Source organism: Cherax quadricarinatus, chromosome 63, assembly GCF_038502225.1.
Source record: "Cherax quadricarinatus isolate ZL_2023a chromosome 63, ASM3850222v1, whole genome shotgun sequence".
NCBI lineage: Eukaryota > Metazoa > Arthropoda > Malacostraca > Decapoda > Parastacidae > Cherax > Cherax quadricarinatus.
Genome location: NC_091354.1, coordinates 13752612 through 13770797, shown reverse-complemented (window position 1 = coordinate 13770797; position 18186 = coordinate 13752612). Strand labels below are relative to the sequence as shown.

At 41.9% G+C, this 18186-nt stretch overlaps 1 protein-coding gene across 1 annotated transcript in view; it reads left to right on the top strand.

Annotated features, from left to right (window-relative positions):
- The window catches only part of Ehbp1 (Eps15 homology domain containing protein-binding protein 1), a 488549-nt gene that overhangs the window by 144700 nt on the left and 325663 nt on the right, over nt 1–18186 (top strand). Inside the window, exon 4 of the mRNA XM_070098683.1 lies at nt 6677–6855. Coding sequence (XP_069954784.1) covers nt 6677–6855 — 179 coding nt within the window. The remainder of the gene's footprint in view (nt 1–6676; nt 6856–18186) is intronic.

Genomic DNA, 18186 nt, shown 5'->3' with positions numbered 1-18186 from the left:
TTAAAATGCCAGACTGGATGATCAGTTCATTCCTAGATATCAGCACCGAGGAAACAGGATTAGTGGAGGAAGAACTGATTTCACTCCAAAATGACATCGACCTGAGACTAAAGTTCAGAAAAACATCAATATTTTTAGTTACCAAAAAAAAAAAAAGTTGCTGACCGCTACTCTGCAGTGTGGAACAAAGTCAAATGTACTTTATTGCCTTTCCAATATCATATTTAATAGATCTAAGTTTACTTTTCAAGCAAAGAAACGGACTGAAAATTAGTGAACGCGGGGATCTTAGTGCCTTCAAGCATGATGTTGAGAGACTGATGTTCCTGCATCAAGCACATCCGTCTTATTAAAACTGTGAAGACAATGTAGTTACAGAGGAGATGTAACTTTACCCTTTCATATTGTTAAATAAATTGGCTTACTAAGTTAATTTTTTAGTTGTAAAATAAATACGCATGTTTATAGTATTAGGTTGCTGTTTTGAATTTGCAGTAAACTCAAAGAAAGAGTTGTGTTACCATTTTATCAAAGGCACTTGTATAGGTGTGTTGGTATGTGTGTGTGGGGGGGGGGAAGGGGACGCTAGGGATGTGGCCTGGTAGCCAAGGAGGCGGCAGCCTGAAAAAGTTTTGGAACTACTGGTTTAGGACATTATATACAGCTCCATCTTAGAATATGCAGCGCCAGCATAGTGCCCCCACCTGATCAAACATATAAAAAACTTGGGAAGATTCAGTGGCTCGCCACAAGATTGGTGCCAGAGCTGAGAAGGATGCACTACGTGGAGATTTGAAGCACTCAACCTAACAGTACAAGAGAGGCGAACCAGAGGGGACAGACTCGTAATGAGATCATAAAAAAACACTTGGAGGATTAGATAGAGTGGATGGAGGCATTTATTGGAGACGCGAAGAGAAGGAACCAGGGACACAGATGACAGCAGAATATGCAGATGAACCATAGGGACGTTAGGGAATACGTTTTCAAAATTAGTACGCATATGGAGTGCAGTAGAAGGGCAAATACTGTACATAGTTTCATGAGTAGATATGTTCGGGTCCTGGAGGCGAAGGATTTAGTAAATCCTGTCGATGTTAAGGGTTGAGGCACAACGAGGTAAATACATATACATGCATACACATACACGTATACACAATTAGGTAAGTACATATACTTAAGTAATTATATAAATGAGTTATTTAGAAATGCCCGAAATGCTCAGGCATGTTAGTGGCTTTCTTTGTACTTAACAATATAACATGTAAGCCACACATTGTAAACTATGCAAAGAAATAAAAAAAATATTTAATTTAGAGGGTGATGATGTAGGGCTCTGCTCGTCGTTACATCATAGTTCTGAATTAACAACATTGGTTTACACATACCTAGACAGTTATCAAGATAAATGCAGCGGTCTTAGCTTGAATTTGACTAGTGGTACTTTTTTCCTGCAGTGGCAGTATTACCAAGAACCATTGAGACTAACGTGGTTTAGTCATCACACTCACACTTTAAAAATTGTCGAAAAGCTTCGAGATGAGTTTATCCAACAGGAATTATAGAAAACGATTTTTTTTCATTTTACAGAGAACGGTGCCTATGTATACTTACTGATTTGTACATTACCTTAGAACAGTGTTTCGCAAACCTTTCTTATCACCACCCTAGATACAATCTCTTCCCTACCTGACGACCCGAAGGGCCGGTATTAACTAAGTTTATTTACCTATAATTACATAAATAAGTACCTAGGTGTTAATCGACTGATGTAGGTCGCATCCTGGGGACAAAATTTACCTAATTAAAAAAAAAAAACAAGTGGCCCAGTGGCTTACGCACTGGCCTGGAGTTTTACGACTCGCTTACCCTGAGTTTAAATCCCAACCGTACCGTGGTTTGTAATCGTGTCTCCCCTCAAGGAAGGTTCCTTGATGTTGGTGAGGGGCTCTTGATTTAGGGAATTGGATCTGTGCTCCAGTTCCCCGAATTAAGCCTGAATGCCTTCCACATCCCCCCCCAGGCGCTGTATAATCCTCCGGGTTTAGCGCTTCCCCCTTGATTATAATAATAATAATGTAATCGTGTCATTACGATTTCGTGAGTCAGTTACCTAATTTGCCCGAAATACTATACATAACCAGGGGCTTTCTATATAGTGTGTGAGTGATGTCAGCTAGTTCTGTGCACTGTACAGCTGTATAGCCCTTGTGGCTTAGCGCTTCTTTTTGATTATAATAATAATAATGTAGAAATAAAGATTATTATTAATTTTACTAACACGTGTAAATTACCTAGGATAACCCCCAAAAATCAAAGCGAGTTATTTACATTGGCGCAGCTAAAACATTGAATTTCAGCAAACTTTTTTAATAATGTAAAATGTAAAATAAAACTTTTCAAAAGGAAGTTGAGTTTTTTGAGCTTGGATTTTATTGATAAATTTTAACTAAGATGATAATGATGAGTTTGTTGAGATTATTAAGCTAGATAGTGACTCAGGATAACCCAGTAAAGCCACTGTCGTTACACTCTCATTACACTGTTTAACTAATTTCCATTGGGATCCTTATTTTTCTCTTCTGTAGGATGGAGAAAATTGCTAGCGCACTCAGCTCACACACACTGATGTCTGGGTTCGATCACTGGTACGGGTGAACAGGGACAGCAGGTGTCTTAAGGAAACACGTCCTAACGTGTTTCTTCAAGCCACCTGCTGTCCCTGTTCACCTGGGTGTTAGTCAACTAGTGTGTATCGCATACTAGGAACAGAATTGTCCTAATTTGCCCAAAATACTCTGCATAACAAGTGGCTTTCTATATATTAGTGTGTCACTAATGTCAGCTAGGTCTGCATACCTTGTACTTGCAGAAATAAAGATTGTTGTATTGTTACTAATCTTCTAACACCGAATTACCTACTTACTGCTAGGTCAGCAAGGGCACTAGATGTAAGGAAACATACTCAAGTGTTTTCCAGTCGTGCTGGGAATCAAACCTCAGGTCCCCTAATGTGAGAGCTGAGGGCACTACCAAGCCATGAGCCCTACTGAATTTCAGCAACTTTTCAAAAAACTTGATTTTTCATGAAAATGCGCCTGTATTAAGGTAGATAAAAAGAGACAAAAAGTGACGTTTTCCAGCAATAATTATGATTTAATCGTGGAAGGTACTTAAGGGCTTAATCTTAAATCTCCACACTGCCATAACAACATATTGGCACGAGAGATGTGGCAGAAATTATATAATAAACTCGGTGAAAAGCGGAGACGTCGTGGGCACAATAATAAAAAATACTGTATAAAAACCGTGGTCATAGACCACGGTTTTTATAAAATATCAGAAACACTCCCAGTACACTGCCAGAAACAAGTGTAGAATTATTCCAGGGGAAATCGGAGATGTACCACCGCCAAGTGGCGAATCAACCAGGCTATGATGGATATGTGGACCAGTGGGTAGCTAGCAGCAACAGCCTGGTTGACCAGGTAAACGCCAGACAAGCCTGGCCCAGGACCGGGCTGCGGGAGTAGAAAAGGTTTATTTTTTCATTTTATGGGCGATAGATTAGATTTTGCCGCTGAAGTGGCTAGTTTATTATGCAGCGCCATATCCGTCATTTGTGTCTACTAAACTTCCAGAAGTACTTGTAACCAAGTCTAACCCTGGCTACTGCAACATTGGCCGGTCTATTCATATTGCAGGTTGCTCCATAAAGGTACTTATCTACGTTCATGTTATCATAGTGGGTGATAGATCTATCTACTCAGGCTTCTAACTACATACCTGCAGCGTTCAGGTTCATTATTTATCCCTATCCTAATATTATTCCTAATGATACACTGGCATACTAAAGTTATATTCTACATTTTTCTTCAGGGTACTTTCTTTGACTAATATATTAACTTTATCATGGAGGAGTAATTCACTGTGTGATAGAAGCCATAAATATTGTATATTGAATTATTTTTTCCGCATTTTTTTTATTTATATCTGGCTTCTCCAATGAGCTTGTTGTTCTAGTTATTATTTGAGTCAAAAGCTTCCAGTGGTAACAGTAATAATAAAAGAGTCACGCTCGGTGTCATTAGTTAACTTCAGGTGCTGTTAGGATGGTAAACAATCAAGTACAGACGCTCAGTTGTTAATTTCTATGACTTACTCAACATAGTTCCTGTTATTCTTGTGTGGAGAGATAGCAACAAGAACAGGTGCAGCCTCCTAGTGGACTGCTTACATCCATCATTGTATACAATTTGTAATATATTATTACTATCAGTTAAGCCAGAAATTTCTTCTCGAACAATTGCCTTTACAAGTGACTCACGAAATCGTAATGACACGCGACGAGCTTGAGACTCTCTGACCGCAGGTTCAATCCCGGCCGGGGTATGGTTTGTTTGCAATCGTGTCATTACGATTTCGTGAGTCATGTTGACGGCAGTGAAGGGACTTGAGCTAGAGTTGTCACGGCCACGCTAGCTGGAGATTCGTCTGTAAAAACTTGCATTTGTGGTCACAGAGGTGCCTGTGTTAACCTTCCTATGGTGTAGAAATATACCTAGTTGGATGAATCTTATTGTGGCTAGCTGGTCCAGTGGCTAACGCGACGGGCTGGAGTTTTGAGACTCTCTGACCGCGGGTTCAATCCCGGCTGGGGTATGGTTTGCCTTTGCAAGTAATTTAAGGAAGGGATTACTAGTGATGATTTTCTTGGGGGGGGGGGAGGGAGGGGCTTGCTGGTATGTAATATTAAATGAACACAACTTCCATGAAGGGTGAAATTTCCTTGTTCTCTACAGTGATACAGTTCGTGCAATTTATAAAATATAATATAAATGCATGTTTTCACAACCTATTTAGATTTATGTTTATTTCTACGTATGTATTTAGTAAGATTTGTAGCGACTGGTTCATTTCTGAAAATTTTGATACCAAATGTTGTTCTTAGTAAAGCTCTTCTGTTTTTTTTATTTATATTAATAAATAGAGAACAATGGAAATTATGCTGCAACCTGTCCTCTGAGCTCCCATAAAAACCTATGTGGATTGTCAGGTGGGAAAATTATCATCTAGAACTACTGCTTCACCAGTTTCTCCATCTCTTGGTCAGTTTCCGTTTTCTTTGAAGTTTTCTTTAGGTTTTCTCCCAGGTTTCAGGCAGTAAGTAAGTTTATTCAGGTATACACAAATACAGTTACATAGAATTATCATACATAGCAGCATATGTGTAGAGAACCTGGGATAACCCAAAAAAGTCAGAGTGACTTATTTCCATTGGGCAAGAGCTGCAGTCTTGTCTTATGTGAATGTAATTGCATAATGCTTCAGTTCTTTATACTGACACCTTAAAAAAGAAGCACTTCTTGATGTGATGTATTTTCGTGAGATTTATCTCATAGTGAGATGCCGCAGATCATCCAGCATTGTTTTATTGTGATATACTTATAGGCGGACGGAGAGAGGGGGGGAGAGAGGGGGGAGAGAGGGGGGGGGAGAGGGGGGAGAGAGGGGAGAGAGGGGGGAGAGAGGGGGGAGAGAGGGGGGAGAGGGAGAGAGAGGGAGAAGAGAGGGAGAAGAGAGGGGGAAGAGAGGGAAGAGAGAGGGAGAGAGGGGGGAGAGAGAGGGGAGAAGAGAGGGGAGAAGAGAGGGGGGAAGAGAGGGGGGAAGAGAGGGGGAGAAGAGAGGAGGGAGAGAGAGGAGGGAGAGAGAGGAGGGAGAGAGAGGAGGGAGAGAGAGGAGGGAGAGAGAGGAGGGAGAGAGAGGAGGGAGAGAGAGGAGAGAGAGAGGAGAGAGAGAGGAGAGAGAGAGGAGAGAGAGAGGAGAGAGAGGGAGAGAGAGAGAGAGAGAGAGAGAGAGAGAGAGAGAGAGAGAGAGAGAGAGAGAGAGGAAGGAAGGAAGGAAGGGAGTTAGGTTGAAGAAGGGATAGATATTAGGGTGGGATCATAGAGAGGCAACAGTAACATTTGGGTGGGATCATAGAGAGGCAACAGTAACATTAGGGTGGGATCATAGAGAGGCAACAGTAACATTAGGGTGGGATCATAGAGAGGCAACAGTAACATTAGGGTGGGATCATAGAGAGGCAACAGTAACATTAGGGTGGGATCATAGAGAGGCAACAGTAACATTAGGGTGGGATCATAGAGAGGCAACAGTAACATTAGGGTGGGATCATAGAGAGGCAACAGTAACATTAGGGTGGGATCATAGAGAGGCAACAGTAACATTAGGGTGGGATCATAGAGAGGCAGCAGTAACATTAGGGTGGGATCATAGGGAGGAAGCAGTAACATTAGGGTGGGATCATAGAGAGGAAGCAGTAACATTAGGGTGGGATCATAGAGAGGCAGCAGTAACATTAGGGTGGGATCATAGGGAGGAAGCAGTAACATTAGGGTGGGATCATAGAGAGGCAGCAGTAACATTAGGGTGGGATCATAGAGAGGCAACAGTAACATTAGGGTGGGATCATAGGGAGGAAGCAGTAACATTAGGGTGGGATCATAGAGAGGCAGCAGTAACATTAGGGTGGGATCATAGAGAGGCAGCAGTAACATTAGGGTGGGATCATAGAGAGGCAGCAGTAACATTAGGGTGGGATCATAGAGAGGCAGCAGTAACATTAGGGTGGGATCATAGAGAGGCAGCAGTAACATGAGTGTTTTGTGTACAGGTGTCGTCGACGGGTAAGCGGCGTCAAGTAGCAACAGCGCAGATCAACATGAAGCAGTACGCTGGGTTTAGCGCTCAGCACGACGTCAAGGTGAAACTACGTCCCCTCAGCAAGAAGGTGGTCTCAGCCTCCCTCGACCTCACCCTCTCCTGCCTCTTTCTCCGGGAGGGCAAAGCCACGTGAGTACCACTTCATTTATCTCACTTCACAAGGTAACATTTTTTATCTGCACTCAACCGGTCCTCGACAGATATTGCGTCACAGATGAAATGACAGTCAAATGGGTGACTGTTGAAGACGCCTTGGACAGATGAATTATGAATGATTTGTTCAGGCTACGTGCAGTGGCTGCCCGTTTTCAATTCGTATCGTAAACATTTTTATCCCCTTCTATTTTATATTTATATTTTTTCTATTTTCTATTTATGTATATTTTTTTTATGGATGGAGGACAACTTAACTTAGCCTAGCCTCACCTAACTTAAAATGTGCTGCAATCCATATGTGATAAATTTACTTAAGTTCTCTGAGGATGGATTCCTGTACTTTGTTTACAATCAATAAATGACACCATAATATGGTTTATGTAAATTATTAATTATCATCGTTAATCAGGAGATTACAGATTACGAATCGGCCGTATCCCACCGAGGCCGGGTGACCCAAAAAGAAAAACGGAAGTTTTTCTTCTTTACATTTAGTTTATACAGGAGAAGGGGTTACTAGCCCCTTGCTCCCGGCATTTTAGTCGCCTCTTTCGACACACATGACTTACGGAGGAAGAATTCTTTTCCACTTCCCTATGGATATGTGTGTGTGTGTGTGTGTGTGTGTGTGTGTGTGTGTGTGTGTGTGTGTGTGTGTGTGTGTGTGTGTATCGTGCCGAATAGGTAAAACGTGCGAGTTTGGCTTAAATAAGGCAAGTGAAAATTTGTGTATGCAATAATTTCGCAGAAATTTTTCTGAACCTAACGAAAAAAATATATTTCATTGTGTTTTTATTATTAAATTATTGTAAACCTATATAAAATATGTTTAGTTGGATTAGGCTAAATTAAATTGCGCTTGTTATAATAAGGTTAGGTAAGTTTCCTAAGGTTCTTTTGGCACAAAATCATTAATTTTTATAATAACATTAATTAAAATATATATATTTAAATGTATAAGAGAAAAATGTTAGAAAGGACTTAATTTTAAATGAGTTCTTGCTAATTGACCAATTTTATCTATTTGGCAGAACATATATATGCTTAATAATATGTATGCTTAACAACATTTATATGCTTAACGATATATATATGCTTAACAACATTTACATGCTTAACGACATATATATGCTTAACAATATGTATGGTTAACGACATGTATGTGTATGCTTAACAATTTGCAAAGAGGCGAAATTATTTACAAACATTATCCCTCAGTCCACAGCAGGGTTCGAACCTGTAAACTCGGCATCAGAGTACACAGTACTTTATCCACACAGCCAGACTCCAGGAATATCACTAATTAACAAAGAACCAGTATCATTACGCTGTAATGAGCTGGAATCAGTGGAATATAAATTAACCGTGTATGGGTAACGCGTGACTTTGCCAGATTTGGCTAACAAGTTAAAGAATTAGTAATATTGTTCTTAAGAGCTTATTGTATGTGTCATGCTAGTTATTTAGATGATAAATATGTAAAACTTGTAGTATTCTCGGAGATCTACTTTACCCACTTTGGGTTATCTCACAAGATCATTTCACTGTCAGAAAATATTTTTACAAAGTTCAGATTCTCACATATTTGAAGATTATATTAAATGGTTGTTGCTACCTTATGAGAACCATAACGACATAAGATTAGTCATTGTGAGACTATTATAGCAGTATTGAAAGTAATAAAAATGAAAAAATCAAATGAGAAAGTTGGCAAGGGTGTGTATTTGCTCCCATGCAAGCAATGTCCGTAGCAAGCATAAGTGGTATAAGCAAGAAGTTTGAAGAAGTGTAGGCATGAACACAAAAGGGGATGTTAGAATTTGAAATACTGGGAATGCTGTATTCTATCGTGTCTATGATTAATTTTTTGTTCTATTCACTGCTGAGAGATCGGGCAAGAAACAAGCAGGCAACAGGCATTTCACCTCTAAATCATCACAGTAAGACACAGGAAGTCGCTCTTTGGGTCTTTGGTTTTATGAATGAGCTTGAAACTCAATTCTTTGAGCAAACTTCGTGCACTATTTTCCCCCCCCAGGGTCAAGGGTTTTCATTCCAGTTGGGACAAAGTTATACCGGTGGGCCATGTCCCTCCACTTGTTAAACCTGTGTTATTTCCTTCGCTTAGCAGCGCTATCTTGCTGAGCAACACTAAATCAGAGGTAGGAATGTGTGTGTAATTCATAGCAGGCGGGAGAAGCTTGAAATCTTGAAACATTTATTGAAGCTCATAATTAAGGTTTCGGTGACAAATCAATCACCATCATTACGATACATTTCTGGAATATGACATAACAATGAACAAATCATTACAAGACGTTAGAAATACAATAAAGCGTTGACAAAATATGAGAAATTTGTAATGAATTAAATTAACTAACCAAGCAAAATAGAAGGTAACATGCGTACTGTATATTTCGACCTCACATTGAGGCTCTCTTCACCACATTTTTTAAGTGTTGGTGTTAATAGCATATTAATTACAGTGAGTTAATCCTGGTACGAGTCTCTCTCTCATATGATGAGCCGTTCACCAGACGAGCCCGGCTCAAGGCCGGGCTCTGGGAGTAGAGAAACTCTCGGAACTTAGTGGTGCCGGTATTTTGGAATGGGCTCGGCAATAGATGATTGATGTCCTTATAGCATCGACGTCTGCTGATTTATCAGTACTGGATTCAGTGATCTGAGTGTACAAGCTGGTGTTTGTATATTCTTTGTCAAGAATCTGTCATGATACTGGTCTTAGATGATGGCATCCAGTGGCTACCTGGAGGATGTTCCCGGGGTCAACGCCTCCGCTGCCCAGTCCTTGACCAGGCCTCTTGGGATCAGGGCCTGATCAACCAAAATGTTATTGCTGGCCATACAGTCCAACGTACGAACCATAGCCCAGCTTGTCCGTTACTGACTTTAGATACCTGTCCAACTCCCTCTTGAATGCAGAATGTCGATGATGAAGTGGGATCCAGTCTAAGAAGTGAAACACCTGATCTGCATAGGATGCGGAAACAGGTTCGGTCCAGGTGTCAAGTCAGGTTCAAGAACTAGGTCAAGCATAGGATCTTGTACCTTTATGGCAAAACTAGTTGCAGCATCAGGTTTCCACTGCCCTTGTGAAATGTTAATGTTGGGTCATGATGTAATGACAGGCGACTTGAGGATTTTGCGTTTATATACGTAATTATTTTTTGTGTTCAAGATAGGCAACTTCCCATTTAATATGATGGTTATGATTCTTAATGTGTAGCAAAACGGCTGAACTGTTTTGAGAATATCTACGATATCTCTTGCATTCATTAACTCAAGTTAATGCTTTTCTACCTGTTTGTTCTTTGTATGGTTAGCTAGAGATCTAGCAGTAGACTTCATCTACACCACCACCTGCCGCAGCTGGGTCTGCTGCTTCTCAGTTGGTACCAGAGAGTGAAAGCCTCGTTTAAACTTTGTGTCCTGAGCCATTTATGTGTCGCCACTCTGAGCAGACGACAAATTGCAAAGATCTCTGAGATGATTTGTCACAGTGAGATGGACTAAGTTTTTGTGTGCATTATTCCCTAGCATCCTCTCAGTGGAACTCTCCTTCACACAGAAATTTCCCCTAAAATTTCCCCTCTTTCCCAGGAACATTTTTTTCCTAACCCTTCTACTACATCTTTTAAGGTTTTTATTTACATTTATATGAAACGATAAACACGTTTGGGTTATTTAGTGCAGAGAGTGTGACGTTCAATCCTCCAACCTTTAATAGAGAGTCAGACTCGATTTTAAAAGGCAGGCATTCCCTGCTCTGGTTCCTAAAGATTCAGGAAGCGTTTCAAAACTTCTTGAATCTTCCATGGTTCCTCAGGATCCAGGAAGCCTTACAGATCTTCCTGAGCCTTAGGACTCCCCCAAGACCATCACCTGGGGACCATCCTGGACCTCCTTACTCCCCAGGACCTTTCCCTGGGGACCATCCTGGACCTCCCCCACCTCTCAAGACTTCTCCCTGGGGATAATCTAGGACTTCCCCGCGCCATACAGGGCTTCCTGGGGACCATCACCTAAGACCTCCACACCCCTCCACACCATCTAGGACCTCCCAGCCCCTCTGGACTTCTCTAGAACTTTCACACTCCTCAAAGCCATTGGCTGGGGACCACCTAGAACCTCCCTTCCCCGCATGACTCCCTTAAAACCAAGTAGGACCTCCCCCGCCTGTCAGGGCTTCCTGGAGATCAAGTAGGACCTCCCCCTCCCCTCAGGGCTTCCTGGGGATCATCCCTTAGGATCTTCCAAGGTCCTTTCCTCAGGCATCCCTCTCAACACCCCTCCATGGGACTCCTCTCCACCCAGGACATTCTCCAGTGTCAGCCTCGTGTGTTCCAGGGGGTAAAAATGTCACTGTGTCCAATTGTGTGGCGGCAAATTCACATCTCACGTGAGTGGATGGTGTTTGTGTGTGCAGTGTGAGCACCACTGTGATGACACTGTCGACAGTGAGAGCACCGCTGTGATGACACTGTCGACAGTGAGAGCACCACTGTAATGACACTGTCGACAGTAAGAGCACCACTGTGATGACACTGTCGACAGCAAGAGCACCACTGTGATGACACTGTCAACAGTGAGATCACCACTGTGATGACTGTCGACAGTGAGAGCACCACTGTGATGACACTGTCGACAGTGAGAGCACCACTGTGATGACGCTGTCAACAGTGTGAGCACCACTGTGATGACATTGTCGACAGTGAAAGCACCACTGTGATGACACTGGTAGCAATGAGAGTACCACTGTGATGACACTGGTAACAGTGATAGTACCACTATAATGACAGTGGTAACAGTGAGGGTACCACTGTGATAACACCTGTAACAGTGAGAGTACCACTGTGATGACACTGGTAACAGTGAGAGTACCACTGTGATAACACTGGTAACAGTGAGAGTACCACTGTGATCACAATTGTAACAGTGAGAGTACCACCATGATCACAATGGTAACAGTGAGAGTACCGCTGTGATGACACTGGTAACAGTGAGAGTACCACTGTGATGGCACTGGTAACAATGAGAGTACCACTGTGATGACACTGGTAACAGTGAGAGTACCACTATGATGACACTGGAAATAGTGAGAGTACCGCTATGATCACAATGTCAACAGTGAGAATACCACTATGATGACACTGGTAACAGTGAGAGTACCGCTATGATCACAATGCTAACAGTGAGAGTACCACTATGAAGACAGTGGTATCAGTGAGAGTACCGCTATGATCACAATGGTAACAGTGAGAGTACCACTGTGATCACAATGGTAACAGTGAGAGTACCATCGCTATTGGGCCGTGCGGACGTGCTCTGCAGTAGCTCCTGATTGAGTTGGCTTTTGCGCAGTGTTGACGTGTACTTAGCTCTGTGAAGACCTGTTTGCGCGCTCTCGACGAATTGAAGCAAGATGCCCTCCATCGAGCAACTTTACCAACAGCTTAAGGAAAAATTGAGGTTGGCGAAGGTGGAGATTCGGCGACTGACCGAGGAAAACAAGAAGATTCGTAGTAGTCCTCCTGTTTTGAGTCCTCAGGTCAAGAAGGGAAACTGGTCAGTGGCTGGACAGCAGGGAACGAAGTTGACGATCAAGAAGACGAATGGAAAGGTAGAAACGATGAAGAAGAAAGAGACTGCCGTGGAAACTGTTGTGGAAACATCTAATACATTCTCAGTGCTACCCGACGAATGTGAGTCGACTACTGGGAACATCACGACGAACGACACCAAGGAAGGTAAGAATATTGTTGTTGTTGGGGATAGCCAAGTTAGGTATATGGATAGGGCGTTCTGCTTGAAGGACAGGAGTAGGAGACAGAGAGTTTGCTTTCCTGGGGCTGGGATGGAGGATATTGTTAGCCGTCTGGATGACATCATGAGAGGTAATGGGAGCAATCCTATCATCTGTCTCAGTGCTGGAGGCAACGATGTTGGCAGATGTAGGAGTGAAGACCTGATTAGCAGGTATAGGTCAGCAATAGAAATAATTAGGAGTAAGGGTGGAAACCCTGTCATATGTGGTATTTTGCCAAGGAGAGGAGTTGGAAATGAATGGTTGTCTAGGGCAATTGGTGTCAATTGCTGGCTGGGCAAATACTGTAAGGAAAATGCGGTAACATTCATTGACAACTGGGACCTCTTCTATGGCAGAAATGACATGTATGCCAGGGATGGGGTTCACTTATCTAGGTCTGGGGTGGTAGCACTGGCAACTGCAGTGGAGGGAGCAGTTAGGACTTTAAACTAGGAATAGTTAGTGGTATGGGTTTTGGCAGGAAAACAGTGAAGTCCCAGTGTAGTAATATTACGAGTTCTAGGGGAACTAGTAATAAGCAGAATGAGGTAGATATTGAAAAGCCAGGGACTTTGGGTGATAAGGACAGTAATAGGTTTAGTAGAAAAACAGAAATGAGCAGGAAGGGTAAAGAGAAAGGAGAGTCTTTCAATGTTTATTATGCTAATTGCCGTAGTGCTAGGAATAAGGTGGACGAGTTGAGATTAGTTGCTAGTGCAGGTAACATTGATGTATTTGCCTTAACTGAGACGTGGTTTAATTAAAAAAGTCGGGACATGCCTGAGGAATGTCATATTCAGGGTTTTAAATTGTTCCAAGTAGATAGAAGAATCGGGAAGGGGGGTGGGGTGGCATTGTATGTCCGAGATCGCTTGAACTGTTGCATAAAAACGGGTATTAAGTCTGAAGTAACATATACAGAGTCTGTTTGGATAGAATTTTCAGAAGGGCATGAAAAATTGATTTTAGGAGTGATATACCGTCCCCCAAACTTAGATAGGGACCAAGGGAGACTACTATGGGAGGAAATTGTTAAGGCCACAAGGCACGATAATGTAGTAATTCTAGGAGACTTTAACTTTAGTCATATTGATTGGAATTTCTTGACTGGGAATTTAGAATCATACGACTTCTTAGAAGTAGTTCAGGATTGTTTTTTGAAGCAGTTTGTGACAGAACCTACAAGGGGAAATAACCTGCTTGACTTAGTTATGGCAAACAATGAATCCCTTGTTAATAATTTAGAAATTTCAGAGGAACTGGGTGCTAGCGACCACAAATCAATTACATTTAGCATTGAATGGAAGTACGATAGCAGCGATAACTCAGTAACAGTCCCAGATTTTCGCTTAGATTACGATGGGCTTAGAGAACACTTATCATCTGTTGACTGGGGTAACGAAGTGAGCTATCAATATGAGAGTTTTCTGAACACTATACATGCTGCTCAAAGAACGTTTATCCCATATAAAGAAATTAGATCAAATAGAAATGACCCAAAATGGATGAATAATAGGCTGAAATATCTACTAGGGCATAAGAAAGGAATTTATAGGCGTATCAAAAGAGGTGAGGGTCATCTTATGAATCAGTATATTGACATTAAGAGGGACATTAAAAAGGGGATAAGAAAAGCTAAAAGGGACTATGAAATTAAAGTTGCTAGGGATTCTAAAACTAACCCAAAAAGTTTTTTCCAGGTCTATAGAACAAAAGTTAGAGATAAGATAGGTCCCCTTAAAATAACTATGGGCACCTTACTGACAAAGAGAATGAAATGTGCTCGATTTTTAATAATTATTTTCTCTCAGTTTTTACACAGGAAGGCACTAACAATATTCCAGTAATTAATTTTTATAGTGGGCTAGAAGAAGATAAATTTTGTAACATCACAGTCACTAGTGAAATGGTTGTGAAGCAGATAGACTGAAGCAAAATAAGTCGCCGGGCCCTGATGAGGTTTTTTCAAGGGTTCTTAAGGAATGCAAAATGGAACTCTGTGAACCATTAACTAATATTTTTAATTTATCTCTTCAAACAGGTGTAGTGTCTGATATGTGGAAGATGGCTAATGTAATTCCTATTTTTAAAACAGGGGACAAGTCGTTACCGTCAAATTACCGCCCAATAAGCCTGACCTCAATTGTAGGCAAATTACTAGAGTCAATTATAGCTGAGATTATAAGAAGCCATCTCGATAAGCATAGCTTGATTAATGATACTCAGCATGGATTCACAAGAGGCCGGTCTTGTCTAACTAATTTATTAACTTTCTTCAGTAAAGCTTTTGAGGCTGTTGACCACGATAAAGAATTTGATATTATTTACTTAGATTTTAGTAAGGCTTTTGATAGAGTTCCGCACCATAGACTGTTAAAGAAAGTGGCAGCTCATGGCATTGGGGGAAAAGTGCTCTCGTGGATCGAGTCATGGCTTAGTGACAGGAAGAAGAGAGTGTCCATAAATGGGGTTAAATCCGAGTGGGGATCTGTAACAAGTGGCGTTCCACAGGGATCAGTCTTGGGCCCGTTGTTGTTTATAATATATATCAATGATCTTGATGAGGGAATTACAAGTGATATGAGCAAATTCGCCGATGACACAAAGATAGGTAGGATAATTGATTCAAACGTAGATGTTATGGAACTTCAGGAGGATTTAAACAAACTCTATTCTTGGTCAGAAAAGTGGCAGATGAAGTTCAGTGTAGATAAATGCAAGGTTCTGAAGCTTGGGAGTGCCCATAACCCTAGCACTTATAAGTTAAATGATGTAGAACTTAGCCATACAGATTGCGAAAAGGACTTGGGGGTTATGGTGAGCAGCAACCTTAAACCAAGACAGCAATGCCTAAGCGTACGTAATAAGGCAAATAGATTATTGGGATTTATATCAAGAAGTTTGTAGATGAATGGTTCAGAGAACCGACATGTTGATAAATTAGACACATGTGCAACTCTTGGGTATCTTTATTGAGGAAACGTTTCGCCACACAGTGGCTTCATCAGTCCATACAAAGGAGAATCTTGAAGAACAGGAGGAGAATGAGGTAATCAGTCCCTCAACCTTGAGTCGATGTGGTCAGTCCATCAATCTTGAATAGAATACGGCATACGTGCTGAGAAGGAGCTTATAAACCGTTGGCAGGAGAGGTGAAGCAGTCATAGGTCGTGTAACATTTGTTCAATGTTGAAGTAGGTCGTGCCCAAGAATTAGGCAAGCGAAGAATTCCCAAGTATTAAGATCCCAAGAAGTTGCAGTGTCTGACAGGTTTGTAGATGAATGGTTCAGAGAACCGACATGTTGATAAATTAGACACATGTGCAACTCTTGGGTATCTTTATTGAGGAAACGTTTCGCCACACAGTGGCTTCATCAGTCCATACAAAGGAGAATCTTGAAGAACAGGAGGAGAATGAGGTAATCAGTCCCTCAACCTTGAGTCGATGTGGTCAGTCCATCAATCTTGAATAGAAGTACCACTGTGATGACACTGGTAACAGTGAGAGTACCGCTATGATGACACTGGTAACAGTGAGAGTACCGCTATGATGACACTGGTAACAGTGAGAGTACCGCTATGATGACACTGGTAACAGTGAGAGTACCACTGTGATGACACTGGTAACAGTGAGAGTACCGCTATGATGACACTGGTAACAGTGAGAGTACCACTGTGATGACACTGGTAACAGTGAGAGTACCACTGTGATGACACTGGTAACAGTGAGAGTACCGCTATGATAACACTGGTAACAGTGAGAGTACCACTGTGATAACACTGGTAACAGTCTGAGTACCACTGTGATAACACTGGTAACAGTCAGAGTACCACGAGTTGCTTTAGTCTTCTCATATACAGTTAATCAGTAACGGAATCCTACAATTCTCTCTCTTTTTAATAATAATAAAAGAAGAAGCCTTACAGGCATAAAGAACACAACGGTACAATACCATCACTGCAACAATACACAATCTCACCACAATTGTACTACTACTATTACTGTTACTACTATTACTACTGTTACTACTACTACTACTGTTACTACTACTACTACTGTTACTGCTACTACTGTTACTACTACTACTGTTACTACTACTACTACTACTACTACTACTACTACTACTACCCAGGCGACCTTCCACCAGACTCCTGCCACTACATATACTTGTTTCTTAGTTATCTCTGTAGTAGGACTGAAGAATCTACTCGTGGCAAGACGTTTCTTTTAATGTCCTGAACTATACATAAGTATCTTTTTCCAAATTTTGTCTGTATCACCATACCATTTCTCGATATATAAATAACCCGCACATAGGAGAGAGAAGCTTACGACGACGTTTCTGTCCGACTTGGACCATTTACAAAGTCACAGTGACACAAAAGATGGTAGGTATAATGTTTGTCGGAAAGATGACAAGTGTTTCCTGACGCGGGTCTTAGTCATATGACCTACAGCTGGAGTTTTTGGTCATTTGACCGAGGCCTTCCGCTGGCTTACCAGTCCGCCCCTTTAAAATTATAGGTAATATTATCACCATCTTATAGTTAACACAAAAGAGGGAGGGAACCAGTATATATGGGCGAGGGGGACAGAGACGGGACCAGGAAAGGAAGACGTAGTGGTAGTGGTAATGCTGGTAGTGGAAGTGGTGGTAGAAAGTCGTTGTAAGCTTCTCTCACCCAAATACGGATTATTTGTATATTTACAGGGTCATACTTAGATAAATATGTTTACCCTTCCTCTCTGCTAACCTGATCCTCTCTCATTACTCTCACCCTCCTTCGGTCATACAGGAGTGGTGTATATGAGAGTATTTAGGTTTATCCCTGAGAGTTGACCCCTCTCCCCGGCTGCCCTTATCTATAATGCACTCTCCCGACGCTCTTGTTCATTCACCCCCTTCCTCCTACCTCCCTCTCTCTTCTTTCCCTCCCCCTCTCCCTCATCCCCATCATATCCCTCCACTCATAATACCATCCATTCCCCCTCCCCCCCCACTGCTCTGATTCACTTCAACTTTTCTTCCCTTCTCTTAAATCTTCCCCCTCCCTTCCGTCCTCACCACCCACCACTCATGATACTATCATACTCTGCTCTCCACTGGTGTGATTCACCCCTACGCCAGCAGACACTCCACTTCATTTCACTTACCAAACCAGTAGTTACAACCCAGTTTCCCTGTTGTCTGTGACTTTGCGAGTCTTGAATTTACATGTTATTCTGACTCAGTTGAGTTACACCCTAAGAGCTGTTATTCTACCTCAGGTCATTTCAAAGCCCTAGGATGTCACCCTCCCTGGGATGTCACCCTCCCTGGGATGTCACCCTCCCTGGGATGTCACCCTCCCTGGGATGTCACCCTCCCTGGGATGTCACCCTCCCTGGGATGTCACCCTCCCTGGGATGTCACCCTCCCTGGGATGTCACCCTCCCTGGGATGTCACCCTCTTTGGAATGCAACCCTCTCTGGGA